The sequence below is a fragment of the Thunnus thynnus genome, chromosome 2, assembly GCF_963924715.1.
Source record: "Thunnus thynnus chromosome 2, fThuThy2.1, whole genome shotgun sequence".
In the NCBI taxonomy this organism is placed as follows: Eukaryota; Metazoa; Chordata; class Actinopteri; order Scombriformes; family Scombridae; genus Thunnus; species Thunnus thynnus.
Window position 1 is genome coordinate 30,962,815 of NC_089518.1, and position 23,233 is coordinate 30,986,047.

At 38.3% G+C, this 23,233-nt stretch overlaps 1 protein-coding gene and 1 long non-coding RNA gene across 5 annotated transcripts; one reads left to right on the forward strand and one right to left on the reverse strand.

The window, feature by feature from the left end:
* Positions 1-1,978: 1,978 nt before the first annotated feature.
* On the reverse strand, positions 1,979-23,031 carry LOC137201080 (protein shortage in chiasmata 1 ortholog). Of its 4 annotated transcripts, none has more exons than XM_067615969.1 (28): positions 22,906-23,031; positions 22,454-22,529; positions 22,082-22,211; positions 21,132-21,219; positions 20,792-20,982; positions 20,519-20,681; positions 20,268-20,373; positions 20,043-20,184; positions 19,843-19,941; positions 18,848-18,977; positions 17,945-18,039; positions 17,073-17,321; positions 16,415-16,882; positions 15,019-15,219; positions 13,498-13,692; positions 13,278-13,370; positions 12,583-12,764; positions 12,359-12,431; positions 12,093-12,156; positions 11,400-11,575; positions 11,198-11,303; positions 6,263-6,374; positions 5,363-5,484; positions 5,155-5,242; positions 4,724-4,855; positions 4,349-4,498; positions 2,750-3,479; positions 1,979-2,669 (listed from the first exon to the last, which is right to left on the reverse strand). In XM_067615969.1, the coding sequence occupies exons 1-28, from the start codon at positions 22,908-22,910 to the stop codon at positions 2,584-2,586; spliced, it is 4,452 nt and encodes a 1,483-aa protein (XP_067472070.1). In that variant the 5' UTR covers positions 22,911-23,031; the 3' UTR covers positions 1,979-2,583. The 4 variants fall into 4 exon arrangements, with proteins under 4 accessions (XP_067472070.1, XP_067472061.1, XP_067472053.1 ...); XM_067615960.1 differs by having other exon boundaries at positions 11,403-11,575; positions 19,843-19,953; XM_067615952.1 differs by having other exon boundaries at positions 19,843-19,953.
* Positions 16,736-17,938, forward strand: LOC137201191 (uncharacterized). Its single transcript, XR_010932141.1, has 3 exons — positions 16,736-16,838; positions 17,136-17,303; positions 17,640-17,938. It is a non-coding gene; the product is annotated as an uncharacterized lncRNA (long non-coding RNA).
* Positions 23,032-23,233: the final 202 nt, after the last annotated feature.

Here is a 23,233-nt window from a genome sequence, read left to right on the forward strand (position 1 = left end):
GTAACTGTCATGAACCAAGTTTACAAGCAAACTAATACAGAGAAGCAAAAGAGTGAATGGATTTTATTTCTCTTCACTTCCTCTGTTACTTTTTCAAGTAACCATTCATAATAAACATGATTCAGTTTTCCGTTAATGATCTCCTTAAAGTCGCTCTCTTGCACGAAGGCCAGTGTCATTACTTGTAAATCAATTAACGTATAATTAACCTGCAGATTCAATAAAACTCGGCCTGATATTAAATCCATTAATAATATGAATGTTAATTTGAGAGAATGAACAAAACAAAAACAAGAAATTGGTATTTTATAATATATATTTGCAGATATGTTCATTATTCAATTCCAATTAATCGTTTTGTGTCTGGATCAGATATACAAATTACTTTTTGGGGGCATTTTATGTCTTTATTGTAGCGACAGAGACGACAGGAAACAAGTGGCGAGACAGGCGAGAACGACATGCAACAAAAGCCCGCTGGAGTAATCGAACCACTCGACTTTGCTGTTATGAGACGTGCGTCTTAACCAGTGAGCTTAATAATAATCATCATAACAATAATCATAATAATATTAAAAGTCAGTCTCTACCTTGTATTTGGGGGGATAAACTATTATTTAGATATTTTATTTTGGATATTTAGTTACTGTTTATTGGTCCAAAAGCAAAGCTGCAACTAATGATTGTTTTTATTATTGATTCAAATAAATTAAAAAATAAAAATAATCATAAAATATTTTTACGATTAATCGTTTGGTCAATAACATCAGAAAATAGTTAAAAAAACAAACAAAAAAAAAACACCCATCACAACATCCTGGAGTCTTATTTTGTCCAAACGTCCGACCAACAGTCCAAAAACCCAAAAGCCTAAGAAAAGTAACAAATTCTCACATTTGAGAGCTTTGAACCAGCGAATGTTTGGCATTTTTGCTTGAAATTAAACTTAAACAATTATCACAATAGTTGTCTATTAATTTTCTGTCGATCGACTAATAGATTAATTGACTAACTGTTGCAGCGTGTACTGGTGGGTTTGGTGTGTATGTGTGATTAATTGTGAGTACTGAGTCAGATACCTGGACATGGCACCTCATCTCGTTTTGTTTTCTATTTTGTCTTTGCAAAATACTTTCTACTCTGCTTGATTTTCTTTCTAGGATACATCCTTTGTCCGTCACTCCTATCCAGTAACCCAAAAAAATATGCATCAGGGTCACAGGAAACCGCCCTCGGCCGGGCTGCAGGGGTTTTTTATTCACAGAGGAGAGGAAACACACAGGTGACAAAGTTAACTGCCGTCTGTGATTAAAGATAACGGCAGTGTGACCTTTACAGCTGTAGCCAGAGTACGATCCAAATCTAAAGGATGGCTTCGGTTTAACCAGCCTGCTAATTCCCACAATATCTCTCCCATGTCCCCATTCAGTCCAGGGCTAAAGTATCGTCAGGGGCAATTACTGCACCATTACTCTGCTGTTTACCTAGCCTTCACACGGGGACTCCTTTCACCGTCCTGCCCACAGCTTTTGTTCCTGTGCCATTAAAAAAAACAAAACATTGTATCTGTCTCTTTGTTTGTCCCGGCGCTTGTTAGAAAGCAGAGAGGCCAGAGAGACAGAGAGAGATGTTTTAAAAGAAAAAAAAGCCAGCGGGTTATTGATGGTGGCCAGCCAGTGTTGGATACGGTTGTCCAGAGGCAGGGAGGCTTGGAGTCGATGTCCCCCGGGGGTCGTCTTTGTCTGGGGATCATTCCTGAGGGAGCTGGCTTCACTCTGCTGGCTCGTGAAGATAAGCGCTCTCTCCACATGCTGAGAGACGACGATAAGGGGATTGCTTCACTAAATGAAAAAAATAGCCCCCGCCATTGGAGCTGCTAAAATGAGAGACTTTATCAGTTTAGCTGGGAAAGACCCTCGCTCCCACTCCCCCCCCCTCACCCCCACAACAACAACACAACTCGCAATTAGAACAGAGCGAAAAGCAATATGTGCACAATTCAGATGCAGTTTATTATGTTTTTTTAGTTATTATTAGGACACTTAATGAAATACAATTTTAAAAAGAGTGCAAGACAGTTTGAATTAAAAAAATATCAGTTTAGTAAGTAAGTAGTGATTTAATACAAGAAATCACAAACTTAGATGCGTTTCTTTTGTGTTGTAAAATACAGCAACTGAATAAAGCTTAATATGAATAAACACTCTGATGTAGCACCAATATAATATAAAAAACTAAAATTTTAGTATTTTATAATTGAGCAGCACACAGAAATAAGTAATGCTACTTGTTTTGTTAGAAAATACTGCATTTTACTGCAATTTATATTCTTTTCTCACCATGAAAAAACATGACTCAACAAAAGACACCTGCTTGTTAAAAAATACAACAGTGTCTGACATTTAGAAGTTAATTAGAAAAATGTTTGGTATTAAAACTTTTTGTAAAAAGTAAAACGTCTTCTGAAGAAAAACTCAGAAGTGAAACATGAATTCTGTAATCAATAACTTGAATTTAAGTCAACTTAAGGGGAATATCACAGTCTCGTCTTTACAAACAGGCCACAGGAACAAAAAAACAGTCTTAATATAATTTCAGCCTCGTCTGTCCGTCACTTCGGCCAGGAACCCTCTCGTAGCTTAACCTCCCTTTCTTCAGTGGTGTCAGCGCTGCAAAACAAGCACAAAAAAACATTTTAATCTGTTAAATAAATGTAAATAAAATAATAAACATGGCCACCATCACTCACCTGTGTCAACCAATCCAGCAGCCTCTCCACTCCTCTTCCTCTCATGTCCAATCCAGCATTTGGAGCCGTAGTTCGCTGAGATTCTCGCCGTCCCTCCGAGATTAGAGAGGCAGTCATTGCTACTTTGACTTTGACCCCTCAGCGTGACCTCTGCAGGAAGCCTGAGGTCACTGTAGGCTGCAGAGAAGGGGGATAACTGAGAGTTGGCTGGCTGCTGCAGGACGCGGCTGTAACTGAATGCGGAGTCCAGTTTGAGAGGACTGTCAGGGGCGGTTTGTAGGTAGTTTGTGTAGTCGTTGAGGTTTGTCGGAGCCCCGTGTGTCCACTGATTGCTTAGTCTCTCAACGACTCTCTCCGCTGCTCCAGCTCTGCCTCTCCAGCCAGAAAACGTCACATCGTCCCTGCTTCTGTCGTCGTCCTTCCACGGATCGCTGCTGGTCCAGCTCTTCTGGAAGTCTGGGCTGCCAAAGGAACAACCCAGATCAACTCTGAAATCTGTGTCGCCGTCCTGCTCTGTCGAGTCCGGGTCTAACAGGAAGCTGGTGTTGTAGTCGCTAGAGAATGGTTCTGGATCGGGGTCGATGGGGTGTTGTGGATGGGGATCAGCTTTTGTGGTCCATGGGATGTTGGGAGGACTGGTTTGATGGTTTGTTTCGGTGATCACATCCTGAGAGTCTGGCTGGTTGGGGTGTGCAGTCAGCGTGTACAGGGAGGTGGTTTCACTGAACAGCTGAGACCAGGAAGAAGAGGAGAGGAGTATAATAATGCAATGAGTGTAATTGTAATGATTTAATCTGAACCTTGAAACATAACATACTGCAGCTGGTTCATGGTTTATTTGATTTTTGCAACCAAACAATGCATCAAAGTTTATCATGACACTTTCAGGCCAAAAAGCAAATATACATGTTCTACACTGTTGCAGGTAAAGGTACTAAAATGTATTTTTTTGATTTAATGCCATTTAATTAATTATTGAAAGATAATTAGCTGCAAAAAATTTCCTCTAAATCCGATTTAGAGATTCATTGATCCCATAAACCAAAGTGTCTTAACACCTCATATTTAAAGCCGCTGTCAGAAAAAAATCTATCTCACAGAGTCCACAAAGCAACATACTGTATATGTCTGACATACTTTATATAAAGGCAAAGTTTGACATTTGGGAAATTTACTTATTCGCTGGAAATGCCTGACTCTATGTTGAGGAAAATAAGTAGCTGAATTGTTCAGAAATGAAGTCACACCTGCACGCAGACGTTAATAAACCTGGATACTGTTAGAATCATGTTTACAAGGATATGAAAAACTATGTTTCTCATGTTCATGTAAACACCAAATCCTGAATATGATTCAAAACAAGGATAAGACTCAAAGCCGGGATACTAACATTCATGTAAACACACTCACTGTGAGGCGACCAGCCGAAACTCCAGGAAGTTACTGCTCCCGGCCAAGAAACAGTGATATTTCTTACATATTTCAGATATTAGTGTGGTAATGATCTTCCCAGCTAACTCTTGGCAAGAAAATGAATAAGTGCATCTCCAAAAATGTGGAATTATTCAACTTTAAGGGTAGTGATAAACTTTATATTACCTTTAGGACTTTATGTGGCACCTCAGGGAGCAGCTCCTTCAGCTGAGACAGAGAGGCCCCCAGGAGCCTATGGAAGGATGCTGCTCTGTTCAGCATTAGCTGACAAACCAGAGGGTTGATGCACGGGAACTGCAACAGACACTGTTCCTCCTAGAAGGAAAAAAAAAATGTACTGGGGTGGGAAAATGAAAGCTACACACTGATATGAAGTTCTGGTACTGTTCAGTGGTAAATAAACCAAAGATAAACCTTCTGAACCAAATTCTAGACCAATCTACTGCCTTTCAGGGACGGAGCCAAACACAGCTGTAGTCCAGCAGTCATGCGGTAAAACATGCACCTTTCCTGCTCTGGTTTTGTGATGTGGGAGGTCACCTGTGAGGGCATGACAGCCAGCCAGTCTCTGTCCAGGTAGCTGAGAGGATCCTTGTCACTGGACATCAGGCTGAGGAAGCAGATCTGACTGATCCATTTGGCGATTTCCAAAACCTCCGACACTATCAGCACCTGACAGACATGGTAGAGGTGGGGTTTTTTTTGTTATTTTGCACAGCACCGTAATTTTACATCATATTCCAACATTTACATCTACATCTCCATTCTCTGTGGCTGAATACAGATATATAGCAAGTCAAGTGTTCGTTCATTTAAAAAAACACTGTTTTAATATGACTTCCAAATAATATATTTTACTGGTGTTTAACTGGTGGTATTTTCTGACTTTGCAGAGATCTGAGATGACAGCGAGGACGTATAGGAGGAAAAAAATGTTGAAGACAGAGAAAGTCATCATGTTTGTGTTCTACCTTGACATCTAGATTCTCTGACTTCATACCGAACAGCACCAGAGACGAATAAACCAACACCAAGTTCCTGAAAGCTTCGCCGGAAAATCTGCCATCACATAAACAGCAGCAGTGATGGTGAGCCTTTGTGAACAAGGTGTGTGTGTGTGTGCGTGTGTGTGTGTGTGTGTGTGTGCGTGTGTGTGTGTGTGTGCGTGCGGACACTGACCCTCCCCCCTGGCTGTTGGGACAGTGCAGGATGATCCAGCAGCAGCTGTACTGCAGAGAGAGAGCAGTCAGCCTCATCACCACTCCCTCACTCGCCCGCTCCTCACACAGTTCATCCTGCTCCTACACACACACACACACACACACACACACACACACACACACACACACACACACACACACACACACACACACACACACATATATATATAGAGAGAGAGAGAGTTGCTGATGATGGATTAGGTATAACTTGTATTTGTCAGGTTGGAGACTTTAGGCAATACCAAAGAATCTCAGTAGGGAGAGATTGTTGATTTATTCAGTCGTTATTATTATTAGTGTTTTTTCCAACCTGGAAAAACCATCTCCAATTTAAAACTGAATATAAGAGAAGTTTTTTCTATTATTTTTTCTTGTTGCTTGTGTGTTGTATCCAGGATACTGTTGGTCATCTCTCTGAGAAAAACATTTCTTTTTCTTTTATATGCTAAAAATTATTTTTGACTTGACAGACTCAAACATTTAGATTTCTGTTTTTTTCCTATTATTTATTTATTTATTTATTTTTTTAGTCCTTCATAATTTCCATTTCTACCCTCTTGGTTCTTCTTAAACTGAAATCACTCACCCCAACTACTCTTCTACTCTCTCACACACACACACACACACCGCATCAAAGCTACAGTTTAAATTCACACTCAATCTTAACCTTTTTTAATTTTTTTTGCTGCTGCCTTTGAACAGAGTCAATGCATGTATCGCCATATTTTGTAAGGCACCTTTTGTATTACGTTCTGTCTTGTCTCACCTGTGATGTGTTGCTTCACTAAAAAAGAAAAATCATTGCAGATTTGTGTGTGTGTGTGTGTGTCTCGCAGCAGGTATTTCCACCCCCCGGTACCTGAATGACGATAGCGGTGCTTTCATCCACCGTGATCACAGCGTAGTGACGAGTCCCTCTGAGCATCTGCAGGGACGGACAGTGACTCCTCTCCAGCATGGTTATATTAAACCTGAGACGCAGTAAACATACAGACACCATGTGGCATTTAGCTGATAGCTTATCGTCACTGGCGAGTACGGTAGAGACAAATTATTTTAAACTTTTTTCTGGGGAAAAAAAAAAGTCTTGCAGAGATTTACTTCTAACATGTCGTCAGGATATGATGTGAGTCTACTCAAGAGTAATATAGTGAAAATATACCCAAAAGCAGGCAGAAGCAGCCAAGAACAAACAAATAAACAAACAAATCTTAATTACTTAGTCTTAATATTTACTTTTCAAAGATCAGAAGTAATGGTTGAATGAAAACATGAAGCTCTTTTTTTGGAGAACGAACGTCATTTTAGTGACCATAATAACATTGTGCCAGGCTCGTGATGTACTGTACTGGTGTGGGAATGTTTTCTTTGGCACACTTTGGGCCCCTCAAAAGACGAGTTCATAATTCACAAATCTTTAAACAACAGTTAGGTGCCTAAATGATCACTGAAACTTAGCATAATGGCTGGAAACATAGAGAAACAGCTAGCTTGGCTCTGTCCACAGGTAACAAAATTCACCTACCAACACCTCTAAAACTCAATAATTAACACATTATTGTTCATAATAACTTTATTTGTATAGAATTTATTAAAGCTGCAAAGATATGTTGATCGATTAGTTGCCAACTATTAAATTAACCACCAACTATTTTGATAATCATTTTACGTCATTTTTTTGTTTCTTTAGTCTTCTATGACAGTAAACTGAATATCTTTGGGTTGTGGATAAAAAGACATTTGAAGACGTCACATTGATTTTTTGGGAAACAGTGATCACTTTTTTTTTTTTTTTGACGTTTTCTGGACCTAACAACTTATTGACTAATCAAGAAAATAATCAACAGATTAATTGATAATGAAAATAATTGTTAGTTGCAGCCCTATACAGCATTTTCCTAAATAAAGTGATTTAACAAAGGACATGAGAGACTGTAATAAAATCCTACAATAAAAAACAGATAAATTACAGAAGAATATTAAATAAAATAATATTATCCAGGAGATATAAAATATAAATCTGTTTAAAAAGATTTTGGTATTGTTGGTTTAATTCGCACAAAAAACAAAGTGTTAAAACAACACATTGTGTAATTTTTTACATTTTTTTTTTAAAGAAAAGATCATTATGCAGCAACAGGATTAGTTATCAGAACAGGCTGTGACTAACTGTCACATCTGAACTGGAACAAGTTCTGGCAGGTTTTCTGTGTTCTTAAGCAGTACATTTCTGTCATTTATTTCAAACTGTACCAGGTAAATCCACACATCCACACAGGGGCATTACATGTAAACACAGCAACAGCCTTCTGTTCAGTTTTCTAACCTCGGGCGGTTTACATTCTCCCCGTCTGAACTCACATAACATGTTTCTGTCCGTGAGAAGATTGTTTCACGGTCTACAGGCGTCAGCATTTACTCATGTGGCTCCTTCAGTTTATCCATTACATGTGCATTAATCACTTTTTTGGGGAGTTGACCAACCTTTCCGCTGACAGTACAACTCTTCTCGGCTGATTGCTTAATTCATTCTCATGTGAGTGTTTCCCTTTATTTTAAACTACAACAGGTCACTGAACCTTTTAACCCACTTACTATACTTCAGGTGCTGAATAACATAGACATGTGCGTAAAATGAAACCCTAGATCCCCAAATTGTCAAGTTAGTGCAATTAGTGTTTAATTGACTCAATATAGAGCATCGTATAGCTTCAATACGGCCCTAAAGTGAGCAGATACAGTGTAAAATATGTTGTCGGTGTTTCTCAGCAGCACAAAGTCTCCTCATGACCCTGTGCAAAAAGCTGGATATGTATACAAGTTGCAAACAGCTCAACAAAAGTGCTGTTCCCTTCTCCGACTCTTTATTTATTTATTTATTTTTTTGTTTATTTGTTCTTTATTTATTTATTGTGTGCAGACCTTTTCTGGGGATAAATTTATGGATACTTTTGGTGATATTAGGGCTCAAGTGGTGAAGACAAATGCTCCATGTGTCGTCAATGAGTCAAGAGTCAAGAGTTTCAAAAGGCATTGTGGGAATATAAAAAGCAAAAGGGTCGTAGGTGAGTCAGGTGAAATTAAAGTAGGCTATATTGCAAACATTTATGACCGCTGGAACACACTGAGCTTCACAAAGTAATAATATCTAAACAATGTTAATGATTCCCTTTAAGACCTCTGAAGCACTTCTAGTTAAAAGTACACTCAGACCTTCAGCTGATGCCAACTTACAACTGTAAGACCACCTGCAGACAATGAACAATAGACACCTCCTCCCCCTCCTCAACACAATGGAAAACTAGGTCTAACTGCCTTCTCTTTTGTCCCACTTGTCACCAGCGTGTGAGTTTTCATGTCAGGGGCGGTGGTGGCTGTATGTAAGAGGGCAGGCGGCAGCATGTTGGCCTCCAGCTCTGAGTGCTTGAAATGACGTTTTAAAGGATGAAGTTCATACAGAGAGAAGTGGACAGGATTAAACAAATAGTTCCACATATAATATTCACTCTCTTGCCAAGAGTTAGATGATATAGAGATACCAGTCTCTCATGTCTGTCTGTTAAAAATGAAGCCACAGGTTAGCTTAGCTTAGCATATCTATCATACATAGGTTTAATGTACGTTAAAGTGGTTTTCATCTTCTCATCTAACCTAGATAACTCCCAATATGTCAAACTATTCCTTTTATGAATATGTTTATATGATAACTGTCTTCACAAAGATTAGCCTCAGATGTCCTGATCTGTCAGGACATTACAAGACTTTGGTTTGTGTAATCTTTTAAAGGACGAGTTCACAATTTTTCAAGTCTGTCTTAAAACAGCAGTCAGGAGCCCAAATGAACATTCCTCCAGTTCATACTGACCATTAGAGGATCCCTTCATAATGCACTTACAATGTAAGTGATGGAGGACAAAATCCACAGTCCTCTTTCTGTGCTAAAATGTATTTAAAAGTTTATCTGAAGGTAATATGAAGCTTCAGTTTTCTAAATGAGTCAAATCAAGTAGATATCTTTCAACATTACAGTCTTTTTATTGCTTTTTATTAAGTTCCTCTTTTTGTTACTAGACTTCCACCGCAGCTCAACAGGGAAACACAAAGAGGGAATTACATGCTAAAAAGACTGTAAATGTGGCAGATATCCACTTGATATGACTAACTCAGACTGCTGGAGCAGCTTCAGATAAACTTTTAAATGTATTTTTGCACAAAATGACTGTGGACACACTGTGGATTTTGGCCTCCATCACTTACATTGAAAGCACATTTGAAGAGGATCTTTTAACAGCCAGTATGAACAGGAGGAATGATTACAGCGAGGAAAACCTCTTTCAGTGTTTGTATGGCGACCTGACTGTTGTTTCTAGACAGACTTGAAAATTGTGAACCTGTTAATGTGTTTCCTTTTAATACCAATCAATCATCATGTGATTGTCACAGCCCATCTGAGTATTGTTCCCTTTTTATGGCCACAATTTATCCATCTTGTAATCGCTACTTCCAGCAGCCACGAAGCAAAAGTCTTCTAAAACTAATTTCATGAACATGACAGTGAGTTCAGTGTACTTCAATGGCCTCCAGTCACCAGACCTGAGTCCAGTAGAACACCTTAGGGATGTGTTAGAACGAGAGAGTCGCAGCATGAATGTGCAGCTGACAAATCTGCAGAAATTATGTGATGCAATCATGTCAATACAGACCAGAACCTCAAAGTATCCAACACCTCGTTGAATCCGCACCACAAAGAACTGAAAGCAAAGGGAGGCTGGACCCAGTATTAGTATGATGTTCCTAATAAAGTGCTCGGTGAGTGTATATTTTTATTTTAGTTGACTTCTGTATCATATTACCACCTTCCTAAAATAATCGCCCAAGTCATTTTTTGACAAAACTGATTTTTTTGCCTTAATCATCTCCTCATGATGCCGGCCACCTCTGGTAAAATCACCTACATCCTCAGTTGATCATGTGATTCTACCCCTGTAGTATAATGGTCTATGTCAAGAGTGTGACTAAATCGTCATATTGCGTAGTTATTTAGTCTTTTTATTCAGTCTTTTTAGTAGGCAAAATAGCTAAGTCCATGGAGCTAGCATTTAGCAACGAGTGGAAAGGCTCCAGAATCTGTGGCTTTCTGTTAACTCTTTTCTGCCTTTTAAACAATATTTCACCAAAAGTTTTTGTCTCATTTTTAAGAAAAATCTTTATTAAGAAAGATTTGAATACTGTATTGTAATCTAACAGCTAGAAATTATGTGTATAACTAAAAAAACTACAAAGGATCCTCTTTACTTTTGTGTTTTTATTTAATGAAAATCTCACTTGAACATAATATTAGTAATCATAACATCATTTGACCGGTATCATAGTATGCCTGTTGTGCAGTGTCAGAGGCAGCTTGTGCACACCATGATGATTTTTTTGTGTTTATTTTAGGAAGGTGACGATATCTAAACTCTAAATGAGTAAAAATTAAGATATTATAATTCTAAGTCAAACGCGTGTTTCTCTCCTTAAGAAAAAAGACAGACTATCTGCTCAGGACTCGTAAGACAGATCTGAACTACTTATAAATTTCCTTTGTATCTAAGAAAAAATTTTTTAGTATGAAAAAATTGATGATTGGCACAAATTGGCTTTAATCACTCGTATGTGCCTCTTAAGGTCTGTTCATAGCGGCTCTTGCGTGAGCACAGTGCAGCGTCTGCAGTATCTAAGTGATGTCACCGCAGGCGTTTTTACCAGCTAGATATGAAGTAATGAGACTCGTCTTCATGGACGGGAAACTTACACGGACTCCAGCGTCTGCAGCAGCAGCGGACAGTCGAGAAGCCCTTCAGTCACAAACAACACATAGGGCACGTTGTCCTCCAGGCACCAAGAGGATTTCGCCTTCTCTTTTAGAAAAAAAAAAAAAAAAATATATATATATATAATTACACACAAATTAGCACCATGTGAACACAGTCTGAATACTAAATGTATTTGCTGACCACCGTCAGGGAGGATGGTGTTGAAGGCGAGGTGACTGATGCTTCTCTCTCTGCAGATTGTGGCCCATGGAGATTGTCCTGGATGGTCGTAGTCCACCACCAGGGAGAAACAGTTCCAGGGGAAGTCCGGTCCTATATGCTTCTCATACACCACCGCGCACACACTGTCGCACACGCTGGTGGAACAGGATGGGAGTGTGAAAATAACACTTTGTTCAACATACAGTAGCGGCTCAAATTATTTCCTTCAACATGGTCAAACAATCACCCCGGGAACTTGGCGTGATACAGGACGTGTTCTCCCTGATGAAAGTCCCTGCACGGCCAAACAAACGTTTCTGCCTGATGAAGGATTTGTTTTTTTACTTTAGCACAAAGTGACATCATGTTATGTCTTGTTTTGTCTGACAAATAGTGCAAAATGGAAAAATAATCAATTTCCAATAATGTCAGACAAAGAAAAGCAGCAAATTCTCAAATTTAAGAGGAATTTTGGATGTTGTGATTGACATTTTTCATGGTTTTCTGATGTTTTATAGACTAAACAATTAACAATAACAGTAATTTATAATGAAAATAATGATTAGTTGAAGCCCTAATATGTGAAATTATGTTGCTTCCAGTAAAACCTGCATTAAACATAAACTGATAAAGAGCTCTATATTTTTCATGAGGCGGATACTACAAACCCACCTGCTGACCACGATGGCACCATTCAGTTTGGTCTCATCCTCCTCGGGACAAACGGCAGTTACAGCTGCACCCAAAATGACAAAAAACACACAACTATACTTAACTGTATGACACTTACATGATCAGACAAACTGCCGTATATTACAGATGTTTTGGCCTGTGATCAGTTTGGTTTATTAATTTAATTTATTTTACATCCACACAGGGAAAAATATAACTTAAGTTTATTAGAGTGACATGTCTGATAAAGATCAACAGTTGCTCACCGGTCAGTTGGTTCAAGTCTTTAATGATTATGGATCTGCAGTCGTCAGAGTCAACCGATATTATGACGAGAATCTACAGAAGAGACAAATCAATTAGCAAGAATTAGCATAAAGTTATTAGGACTTCTGGTAAACAATGTAAACAAGAGTAAAGAGCAGGTGTTTACATGAAAAGACAATTGCAAGCCAAATAAACTAGTTTTAATCTTGTTGTGAACACCGACTTTGTCTGTGTTGTTTTGTTCTTTTCTGCTGTGCAGCCATGCGACCAGCAGCTGATGCAGCTCCTGCAGTTTGAAGGACGACTCCTGGTTCTTGTGACTGAGGTAGAGGATGATCTGCAGCCTCTTCACCAGCTGCTCCAGACTCTGCTCCTCAAACGCCTCGGCTGCCTTCGTCAGGCACTCTGAGGGCGTAAAGAGAAAGCTGTAAGTATCGCTGTGTATGGTAAATATTACTGTATGTTAGTGAGTGTTGGCCGATGGATCGTAAACAACATTTAAAGTCCCCGCACACTCAAAAATGTGTTTTCTTCCTGTTACCTCAGTTGGATGTTTGAGCTTCATTGTGCAGAATGACATATGTGCAGAGTTTAAAAAGTGCACCTACGAGCATGATTTATGACATCATGACTAGTCTGGAGGCAACTTACACAAGCGACATGTTGAAACTTGAAGCCTCCAGCACACATACATCAAGAATAGACTATAGTGAAGTAGGAGATATCTTGTGTCCAGCAGTTAAACATTAATTAACAATATCTGCATATTTATAGTTTCTGGGTTTCTCTATCAGGGAGGAGTAGATGTTGTTTTAAGCATTTTTAACAATAATTAATATTCCGAATATTTTTTATATATCTTATAATATACACGACTGTCTGGATGTTAAAGTTAAACTGCAGCATGTTGTTACTGACCCACAGCAGTGCCGAGGTCACACTTCAGCAGCAGGTCCTTGAACGTCACCAGCACATGGATCAGAGCCACCTGGTTGAAAAGCGGTTCCTGATCTGCATGAAACACAAAGTCAGCAGTGGACTTTGACATCTTCCAAACATAGACTTGATGGATTAATAGCTGCATTTTCCAGTTTACAGTTGCAAACCATTAAAAATCTGATAATCTGACATCTCGTACCTCTGACCAGCTCTGCGCTCTGCGTGTGCGTCCTGCAGAGCGCCCTCTCCTGCTGTTTGAGCATAAAGTGTGTTTGGTCCGGGGCCAAGCAGCTGAAGTCTCCCCACGCTGGGAGGTTGAGCCCCAGCTGTTTGACGGAGGACAGACGGGGCCGAGCGAAGGCCAGCAGCTCACAGTAGGCGCGATGCTGACTGTCTGCAAGGGAGCCGGATCAGCATCGAGATTTACACAACACGAACCTCCAACAACCATCTGATTCATCTTATCTACTCTGTTCTCGACGGAAGACATTTTACTACAATTTAGTTTGGTCAGTGGTGCCTTAATGGAGAAATACTCACATGTTTATTTAAGTAAGTAAAGTTTATTCTAGTGTTAATATTAGTGGCAAGGTGTACGTCAGAATCAAAAGCAAAAGTACTTTGAAAGAAATAATTTTCCACTTTAGAGGGGTAAATTTTGATCAGTTAGCTTTAAGTTAACTGACGTATTTTTATGTTGTTGTTAATTCTCTAATTACTCCACATTGTGTTGAGTAACTGTAACACTGCTAAAAACACCTGAAAACTCTTCTGTGAACACCTCAACACTTGAGCCCTTTTTAACACTTCCCTCTTGTTGCTCATGGTATTTCTTATGCACTTGTTTACTTGCAGTTGTTTATTACTTTATATTTACAGTTGGGTGCAAAAGTTGTACCACAGCTCATTCAGATTAACTAACTGTACTCTAAAGCTCAATTGTCTCGCCTTGCTTATAAGTCGCTTTGGATAAAAGCGTCTACCAAATGACAAAATGTAAATGTAACAATGCGTATTTTGAGTCTTATTGTATGTGTAAAACTTAATTCTGAAGTAATGTAATGAAGTAATAACTTTCACATAAATATAACAAAGAAAAAGTTTCCGAGACCTAAACATTATTCTTCAGTGGAGTTCTGAGTAAATTGAATTGTTCACAGTAATTTTCTTCTCTGTATTTGGCAAAGACATGTTTTCATGGTATGTTATAACTAGTGATGCACTGATCTGATATCTGTGCAGATATTGACCTTTTTAAGCTGCTCAGGTATGAAACATGACCGTTCAGCCTCAAAAACAGTTCGTAGTCTTATAAGTTCCGTGATTATAAGTTCAGTGATTCAACCCCTTATTTAGTTGCATCAGGCTTGTATTTTAACTTTATTTTGAGCACCGTAGAAATCCTGTGTGCACACAGTGACATTGTCTTATTTATCAATATTTGCCAGCAGTTATTATCATAATTCTGTCACTCAAACGTCACACAGTCGAACATTTTCTGTTCTGCTTTGTTCATCTCGACATACAGATGTAGATTTAACTCATAGCTTCCACTTATAATAAAGACAGTAGTTAATATCCTCACGTTAAACACAGAGGAAGGATTTTAATGATGTCCATGCAGTGAAGTTTAATCCTCATTTTGTACTGGACTCAGAATCAAGGAGAAAAAGTCAGATCGGTGCGTCTCTAAACTGAAGGTGTTGAGAATGTGTCGTACCAGTAGCCTGGACCTGCACGACTCTGCTGTCCCGTCTGTCCTGAGGGACGGACTGACTGACGACCTGACCGGTGACTCGACCTGTTGGCTGACCAGCTGCTGTCTGCTCTCTGGTGGCGTTTCCTGAGACAGCAGCACTCATATAATCTTGCCTCTCGTCTGGTCTTTGAATCTTTGGAGTTTGTTCGTCCATCTGTGGTGCTGATAAATAAATGTGAGGTTACAAAATGTAACAAGAACAAGTCTTAAAACCTCATAATGTAGGTAATGGTTCAAAAAAGGCTACAACTAACAATTATTTTCATTTCCAATTGATCATGTCGTCTATAAAATAACAGAAAATAGTGAAAAATGCCCGTCACATCTTTGAGAGTTCGAGATGAATACTCTAAATTACTTTTGTCTGATCAACGGGACAAAACCAGAAATAATTTCACACCCCTTTGAAAACAACATGATACATCTCGAGGAGTTTATCTTGATATAATAAATTTGACTATATTGATATATTTGATTTATGATCATGTAAAACAGAAAACCAGCAAATCACATTGAAGAAGCTGGAAGCAGAAAATGTTTGGTATTAATCGATAAGTCTATAAAACATCACGATTGCATCATATCTGATGTGACATCATCCAATATCTCGTTTTGTCCGACAAACCCATAAATATTAAATTTAAAATAATGTGAAACCAAGAAAAGCAGCAAATTCTCAAATTTAAGAACCTGGAACCACCAAGTTTGGGGAATTTTTGCTTTATAAATGACTTAAACGATTAATTGATCTTAAAAATGATCGGTGATTTATGTCCTGTCGATCGATTTATCGATGAATTTACTATTTCCTTCAGCACTAGATCAAAATGAAGTAACTAGAAACCAAACAAATGTTTGAATTTCAGGGTTTCTTACAATAAATTAAAGTTACTTTTGTGGGATTTTATGTGATTGAATCTCTTTCAGATTATTCTAATGGCATTAGACACCTGCAGTGGTTGCTGGTTAGTTTATGTTGGTTCTTTGCCATCTATCAGTGTCATTCTCCATTTGACCACAAGATGGAGCCAAATTAAAAGAAAAACTCATCTTACACTTTAACAATATGGAAAAACACTTTTTTTCTGACTTAATAATAATTAAAAACATCAAATACTAATGAAAATCTCACAAAATGAGACCTGAAAACAAGAATATCACTATAAAGGTGAAGCCTTTACTGTGAGGTCAAGCTCATTTATAGGTGATCTATTAAACCACTGGCCTGTAATTAATTTTCTGCAGCATGCAAACAAAATCAGAAGAAAAATGTGGTGGTGATAAAAAAGAGCTTCTGGCATTTTTCTTTCATTTCTACCAGATGAGTCTCACAGCAGCAGCAGCAGCACAGTCGTACCTGGACTGTTGACGCAGCTCTGAGGTGTCGCAGGAGCTGCTGCTATCTGCTGGGATCTCAGCATCATGAAGGTGGACAGAGGGTCCAGGTCCTTCTCTGGTGGACGTCTGGAGACCGGGACACCTGCGTGATTGTCTCTGATGTTCGGTCTGGAGGGGACGCCGCTCTGCTCTAATTGGCTCTCACAGACGTCTCTACCTGTGTGACTGATGTCGTTCTTATGAGCTGAAGAGACGGTTATGACTTCTGAAAACATCTCGTCTGTAATGCGATGTTTGGTCTTCATGGTAGTTGCAGGTTTCACTTCCTTATTGTTTGTGTTGACAGTATGTGTCGGGAAGGTGTTCTGAGATGAATCAGCGATCGTTTCTTTTTGGAGAAAGGCCGCCGCAGCTTCAGATTTCTTCAGATGAGGAAAATTCAGGTGAGATTGGTTTGTAGGACTCATCAGGATCGATCTGACGGCGACTGAGACCAGGGGACATGAAGAGAAGGAAAAATATGCTAAAACAATCTCAAATTTTAATGTTTTAAAAGTTTGAACAAATGCGTAAAAGCAATAGTCAATATATGCTTATTATAAAATAGATTTTCACTCTTATTGTGTAATTGATCCTCTGAGAACTGATTCATTGACAGGAGATCAGACTATACTCACACTCCACATGTTTAGGTGACAGTTTTGTGAAATCTTCCACTTTCTCCTCCTCCTCCTCCTCAGTAGATGGAAACTTCAGGTTCAGGCTCTCTGTGAACTCACAGGAGCTGCTCGTGTACACCTGCGGGACGCCTGCCTCCATCAGCCGCTGCAGTTTGTCACCGACACTGACAAAGTTTTGTTTCTCTAATAACTTCAAGGCTTCAGACAGAGGATGGAAGTCAACAGCTGGTTCGTATGTTTGAGGTTCTGTGATAAAAACAAAACAAAACGCAGATTCATTTTTTTAATAAGAAACAAAAGCAGCTGGATTAGAAGTTAATTTAACACTGAGACTCTGAAACCAACCAGTTCTGCACTTTCAAATCTGTAAGGAGTTTTGAAAACAAAACTTTGTGTTTGAACTGACAAGATTTGCAATGAAGCGATCAATAAAGTGATAGATAATTATTGTACCATCAGACTCTTCTCTAGACAAAAATCTAAACTACTTAGAATATCATAATCAACGTGCTAATACACGTGCATGTGTCTTTATAATAATTAATGACTGTCTACTTCTTAAAGATGCACTCGATAATGTTCGGGGGGACTTACAAGAGTCAAATTGTCAAAACTGATGTGAGAGATCCTGATTTTTAGTCGCTCCTTGCCTGGTAAATGTTTTTATCTTTTCAAATTCCACGTTTCCTACGTTTGTAACGCAGACTTTTTGTTAAAACATTTGGAGCCTCCAAGCCCGATCTAAAAAACTTTTGTAAAACCTCCTCCGGATACAACAGTTTTCAATGGCGAGTAAACTGAGCTTAATGTGTAAAACTGGTCGAGTGCCTCTTTAAATACAACATTTTAAAGCTAAATCTTTCTATTACCTGCCAACAGAAAGCCGAGCACGAAGGTCGGGTGCTTCTCTGCCTTCCAAAGTGCCGTCTCCATCTCCGTTTGAGTTCTCGCTGACACCAAACATCTACAGTACGTCACAAAACACCAGACCAGATCTCAAGACTGTTGGACTTTAGTTACCTCTTGGGTAAATGCTCAACTTGGGAAATCTGGCTTCCACTATTTTACTTTACTTAATAAATTTTAAACTTTTAACAGTGACGTCTGTGAAGTTGTCCCTCACATTTGCTTGAAGACAAGCAGACATTTAATTCTGGCCTGGTGTCTGTTTGGGGTTTTACGGTTACTTCTTCATCTTCACAGTGATTATAGAGTAATGGAAAAAAATGATTAACTAGGGCTGCAACTAACGATTAATTATCAGTTCAGTTAATCGTTGAGTCTACAAAACATCAGGAAATAGTGAAAAATGTCCATCACAGTCTCTTAGAGCCCAAAGTGATGATCTTCAAATGTTAGTGTAATGTAGCGCTACACGATTAGTTCATTAATCGATTTAGTTGAAAATTAATCAGCAACTATCTTGATAACCGATTAGTCGTTTCAGTCATTTCCTGTTTTTTGTCGTCATACTGATGGTCTTTGGGGTTTGGATTGTTGATCGGACAAAACAAGACAACTGAATATGTAACTTGTAACCTTTGACTCTGGAAAATTATACTGGTCATTTTTACTATTTTCTGATATTTTATAGACCAACTGAATAATCGATTATTCTGGAAAATAACCAATAATGAAAATATTTGTTAGTTGCAGCCCAACTGTAAAACAAGGAAAAAGCATTTTGATTTGTTTGATTAGTATTTTATTAGCAGCTATTTGATGTCATGATTAGAAGTTTGACCACACTGTAACATTATAACGTCACTCACAGTCTGCGGAGCGGAGACGACTCTTCCCTCAGTAGATCATCAGTAGACAGACTGACGTGAGTCTCGATGGTCTTGGGAGTCTGTGTCAGAGTCACGTCCAGCTCCAGTTCAGACGGAAGCACCAAACGTCCTTCGAAGAACATAAAGTTTAAAGGACGGGTTCACAATTTTTCAAGTCTGTCTTAAAACAACAGTCAGGAACCCAAATGAACATTGAAACAGGTTTTCCACTGCTGACTTTGTGGAAATCATTCCTCCAGTTCATACTGATCATTAGAAGATTCCTTCATAATGTACTTTCAATGTAAGTGATGAGGGACAAAATCCACAGTCCTCCTTCTGTGCATAAATGTATTTATAAGTTTATCTGAAGCTAATATTAAACTTCAGTCGTCCAAATGAGTCAAATCAAGTAGATATTTTTAAACTTTACAGTCTTTTTAGTGCCAAAGTTCCTCTTTTTGTTACTATACTTTGACCGCAGCTCAACAGGGAAACACAAAGAGGGAATTTGATGCTAAAAAGACTGAAAATGTGGCAGATATCCACTTGTTATGAAACACCCAGACTACTGAAGCCTCATTTAAGCTTCAGATCATCTTTTAAATGCATTTTTGCATAAAATGACTGTGTGGACACACTGTGGATTTTTGGCCTCCATCACTTACATTGAAAACACATTTGAAGAGGATCTTTTAACAGCCAGTATGAACAGGAGGAATGATTACAGCAAGGAAAACCTCTTTCAGAGTTCATATGGACACCTGACTGTTTGTTTTAAGACAGACTTGAAAAATTGTGAACCTGTCCTTTAAGTACAGGTGCATGGAAGCCACCGGAAAAATACTAAATACAGGAAAGTAGTGGCTGCTGCTAGTAGATTACTGACAGGTAAATTTTGAGATGAACAGCTGTATAAAAAATGTTTTCTGTCTAAATATGACCTTTTTTTCTAATTAAGTAATTTTTTTGTGTCTGCTCTCTGTATCTTGTACCTGCCAAATCTGTGTCTATCAGGCCTCCGTTCATCTTGCATCCTCTGCTGGGCTCCTCTGGTAAAACATACTGGGAAATGTCCACTGATACTGATGCATCTGAAGAGGAAACTGAAGTGAAATGTGATTTTATCAGTTGACTTTTCTTTGCTGCTGTGTATTTTAATTTAATCTAAAAATCCTCCTCATCTTATCTTCACCTTTATGAAGCACATTCAGGACAGTAAGTTGCTCGTCCAGCTGTTCAGGAGCAACATTCATACGACCACGGATGCTTGAAAAAGTGGTGCAATTTTCTGTGGTCAGTCTGAGAGCGTCCAGAACATCAGGCAACAGTAGAGACTACAGGAGGGAAAATTATCAACTTTAAAATTATTTCATACATGAGCAAATCATCTGAGATTCATTACTCTCTTTTTAATTACCTCTTCCTTCATCAATGACTCTTTAACAAACTCCTCATGAATGTTTTCACACATTCGAACGTCACTGGTGAAAACGTCAGGAGGCTTTTCATAAGATGCACAGTTCCTGAAAGGATCAATAAGCTTTAACATTTTACATTATTATAACAAAAACTACGATATGAGTGGAACAATGAAGCCAGTTATGTAACTATCTTCTTGACTTTTTAAAGATACAACAAACATTTTGAACCCATGCAGCTAGTTTTCACCCGAATATCGTTTCCTCGGAGATGGCGTCACCCGTCAAGCTCAGCAGAGGGTCGGCCACAGGAAGCGTCCTCAGCCTGGACAGTTTGGTTTTCAACGTGGGCAAATGTCTCTTAAACTGCGGCAGGAAATCAACAACCATCATCTCTTCTGGGAGGACGAGATCTTTGAAAGATGTAAACATGTTTCAGTGTCACACATATTCTGTGTGTGTGTGTGGAAATGCAGATTTTTATTTTTTACTTTTAAAAGGACTAACAGGACTGTTGAGTTACCTTTGTTTTTATTTCCATGATACATCTGGTCAGCTGTTAACTTGAAAAAGGATTCCTGACACGGATCATTGACCTTTGAGTCTTTTAAAAGACAAACATACTCGTCCTGGTCGATAAACTCCGGTGAGTTGGGATAAGAGCTGGGAATCACCTCCACGTCCTCTCTCACGTGACTCAGACTGATATTAAATCTGGAATTTAAAACATTTTTATCAAAACTATCCATCTTCAAGTGCACAGTACAGTACAGAAGGTAAATGAACAATGAAATGATGATTGAAACAATTAAACAACAGAGTAAAATGAGATAATTTAACGGTGTGTTTGACAGTGACGGCACCTCTCTGGTGAATTAACTTGTTTTTTTCCTCCCAGGTCGTCAAGCACAGAACCGCTGACGAAGAGTCTGCAGGTGGAGATTATCTTTCCTAACAAGGGTGTAATACAGAAAAAAATACTTCAGTTCACAATCATATATCATATGTGAATAAAATACAGTAACATTCAAACAATCATGCTTGCAGTGATGAAGGTTTACTGTCTACAGGCCTACAAGCAAGTTTGAGCATAACTGGTGTTGCCAGCAACAGCAAGAAAGTAGGTAACGCAGGGACGGGGGAGAAGGCAAGTTCAGAAATTGTCACTTGTAATGGTTCTGTATAAAAGTGTAATTTACCCTTTAACACACAAAAAGCATGATCATGGTATTAATACCAAAATTCCAGCTCATATCAAGTCACGATAATTATACAAATATTTGCTGGTTCAAGCTTGATAAATGTGAGAATTTTCAACTTTTGTCTATTTTATATCACTTTATACTGAATTTATTACATTCTTGGACTGTTGGTCAGACAAAACAAGACATCTGAAGACGTCACTGCAAGATTACAAAACTTCTTTTTGACATTTCATAGACTAATCCAAAAAAAAGATCAGTTGATAATGAAAATAGTTATTTTAAGCTCTAGTTTCCACTTTATTCAACATACTTTATCTTTAAACTTTTCTCTTTTTTTGTATTTTTATAGTTTTTGTGATGTGTGAAAACTAGAAAATGAAGACAGAAAAAAAAGAAGAGGAATTAAAAGTTGATCTCTTTTACTAGCAAATGCTGTAGGCAACGGACATAATTTCCATTTAAAGTATTCAGTACTATTTATTTTTCTGAAATGTAATTCAGATCCTTGTCATTACCTTCACACATAAAACCTGCGTCTGTGTCATTTCACTCAAGAGTTCAGTAGGTGGAATAATATTTATATGATATGACTTTGGCCGTCTGTGTACCTCTGATCCACGGTGTCCTGTAGGTGACCTCTGGCAGGTTCCCACTGTGAGGATACAGGTCACTGGTACCAGTAAGGTAAGGTGCTGGTAGTGCCAACAGGTTCATCATTACTTTCATACTGGTGGTGGTCTGAAAGAGAGGAAGAGAGAGTAGAAAGTACGATATTTCCCTTTGAAATGTAGTGGAATGGAAGTATAAAGTGGCATAAAATGAAATTACTCAAGTACAAGTACCTTAAAATTGTACTTAAGTACAGTACTTGATTAATATTCTTAGTTACTTTCCATCATGACAGAGAGACAGGACAACATTAATATTACTGTTCGTGTTCAGAGATATTCTGAGTTAAAATTAATGAGCCACAAACTCACCTCAAAGACATAGTCCAGAGCTTTAAATCTGACAGCAGAGAACATTTCAGTCGGGACACAGGTGTCGTTTTCACACCTATAAACATGAGAAGAGCAACTAAAATACAGCTAAGCTTTTTATTTTCAGACAAATATTATTTGTAATTAATTTTAATTTCAATTCTCTCGTTTTCTTAATGAAAACCTTCCCCCGTTTGTATAATCTAACATGTAATATCACCCAAAACAGGTAACTTCTGACGAAATTTCTCAAGTAAATGATATAAAATTATGACAAAATAAATCTCAAAATGCTGTTTCTACTAAGCTAACTGCTAAGTAACGTTAGCTCGTTTAGCCTGGCAGCTACGATATAACGGTTTTAACCAATCACGTATTCTGATGTAGCTAAAGATTTAACAGAACAGATAAAACATAAATATCCATATTTTGTTCATTAGTATCAAACTTACATCATAACATAAGTTTATTTTTGGTGTTTTTGACAGGCGGAGTGTCAATCAGGAGCTGATGTGTTCATGACGGGTTCAATCAAAGATCGTCTATGTAGAGATGAATCACCGTTGTTTATTTTCTGGGCCGTTTCGTCTCTCACGCATGCGCTCTTGCCAGGGCATTTTATTTTAGCGGGAAAACTTTTTATGAGGGATTAACAAAACACAAAAACCCAACAAAGAAACTGAAGTTTAATGTCATAGCTGTATAATGTAAAGTGTTTGAAATGATAATGGGATAATTGCATTGTTGTTGACAGTACTTACACCATGTGAAGAAACAATA

What these genes read in the sequence shown, in the direction of transcription:
- LOC137201080 (XM_067615952.1), bottom strand. An exon ending in TCCGAGGAAACGATATTCGG is followed by an intron (nt 20,374 to 20,518) that starts GTGAAAACTAGC and finishes TGATCCTTTCAG; the next exon opens with GAACTGTGCATCTTATGAAA. An exon ending in TCGTCTCCGCTCCGCAGACT is followed by an intron (nt 18,040 to 18,847) that starts GTGAGTGACGTT and finishes GACGTACTGTAG; the next exon opens with ATGTTTGGTGTCAGCGAGAA.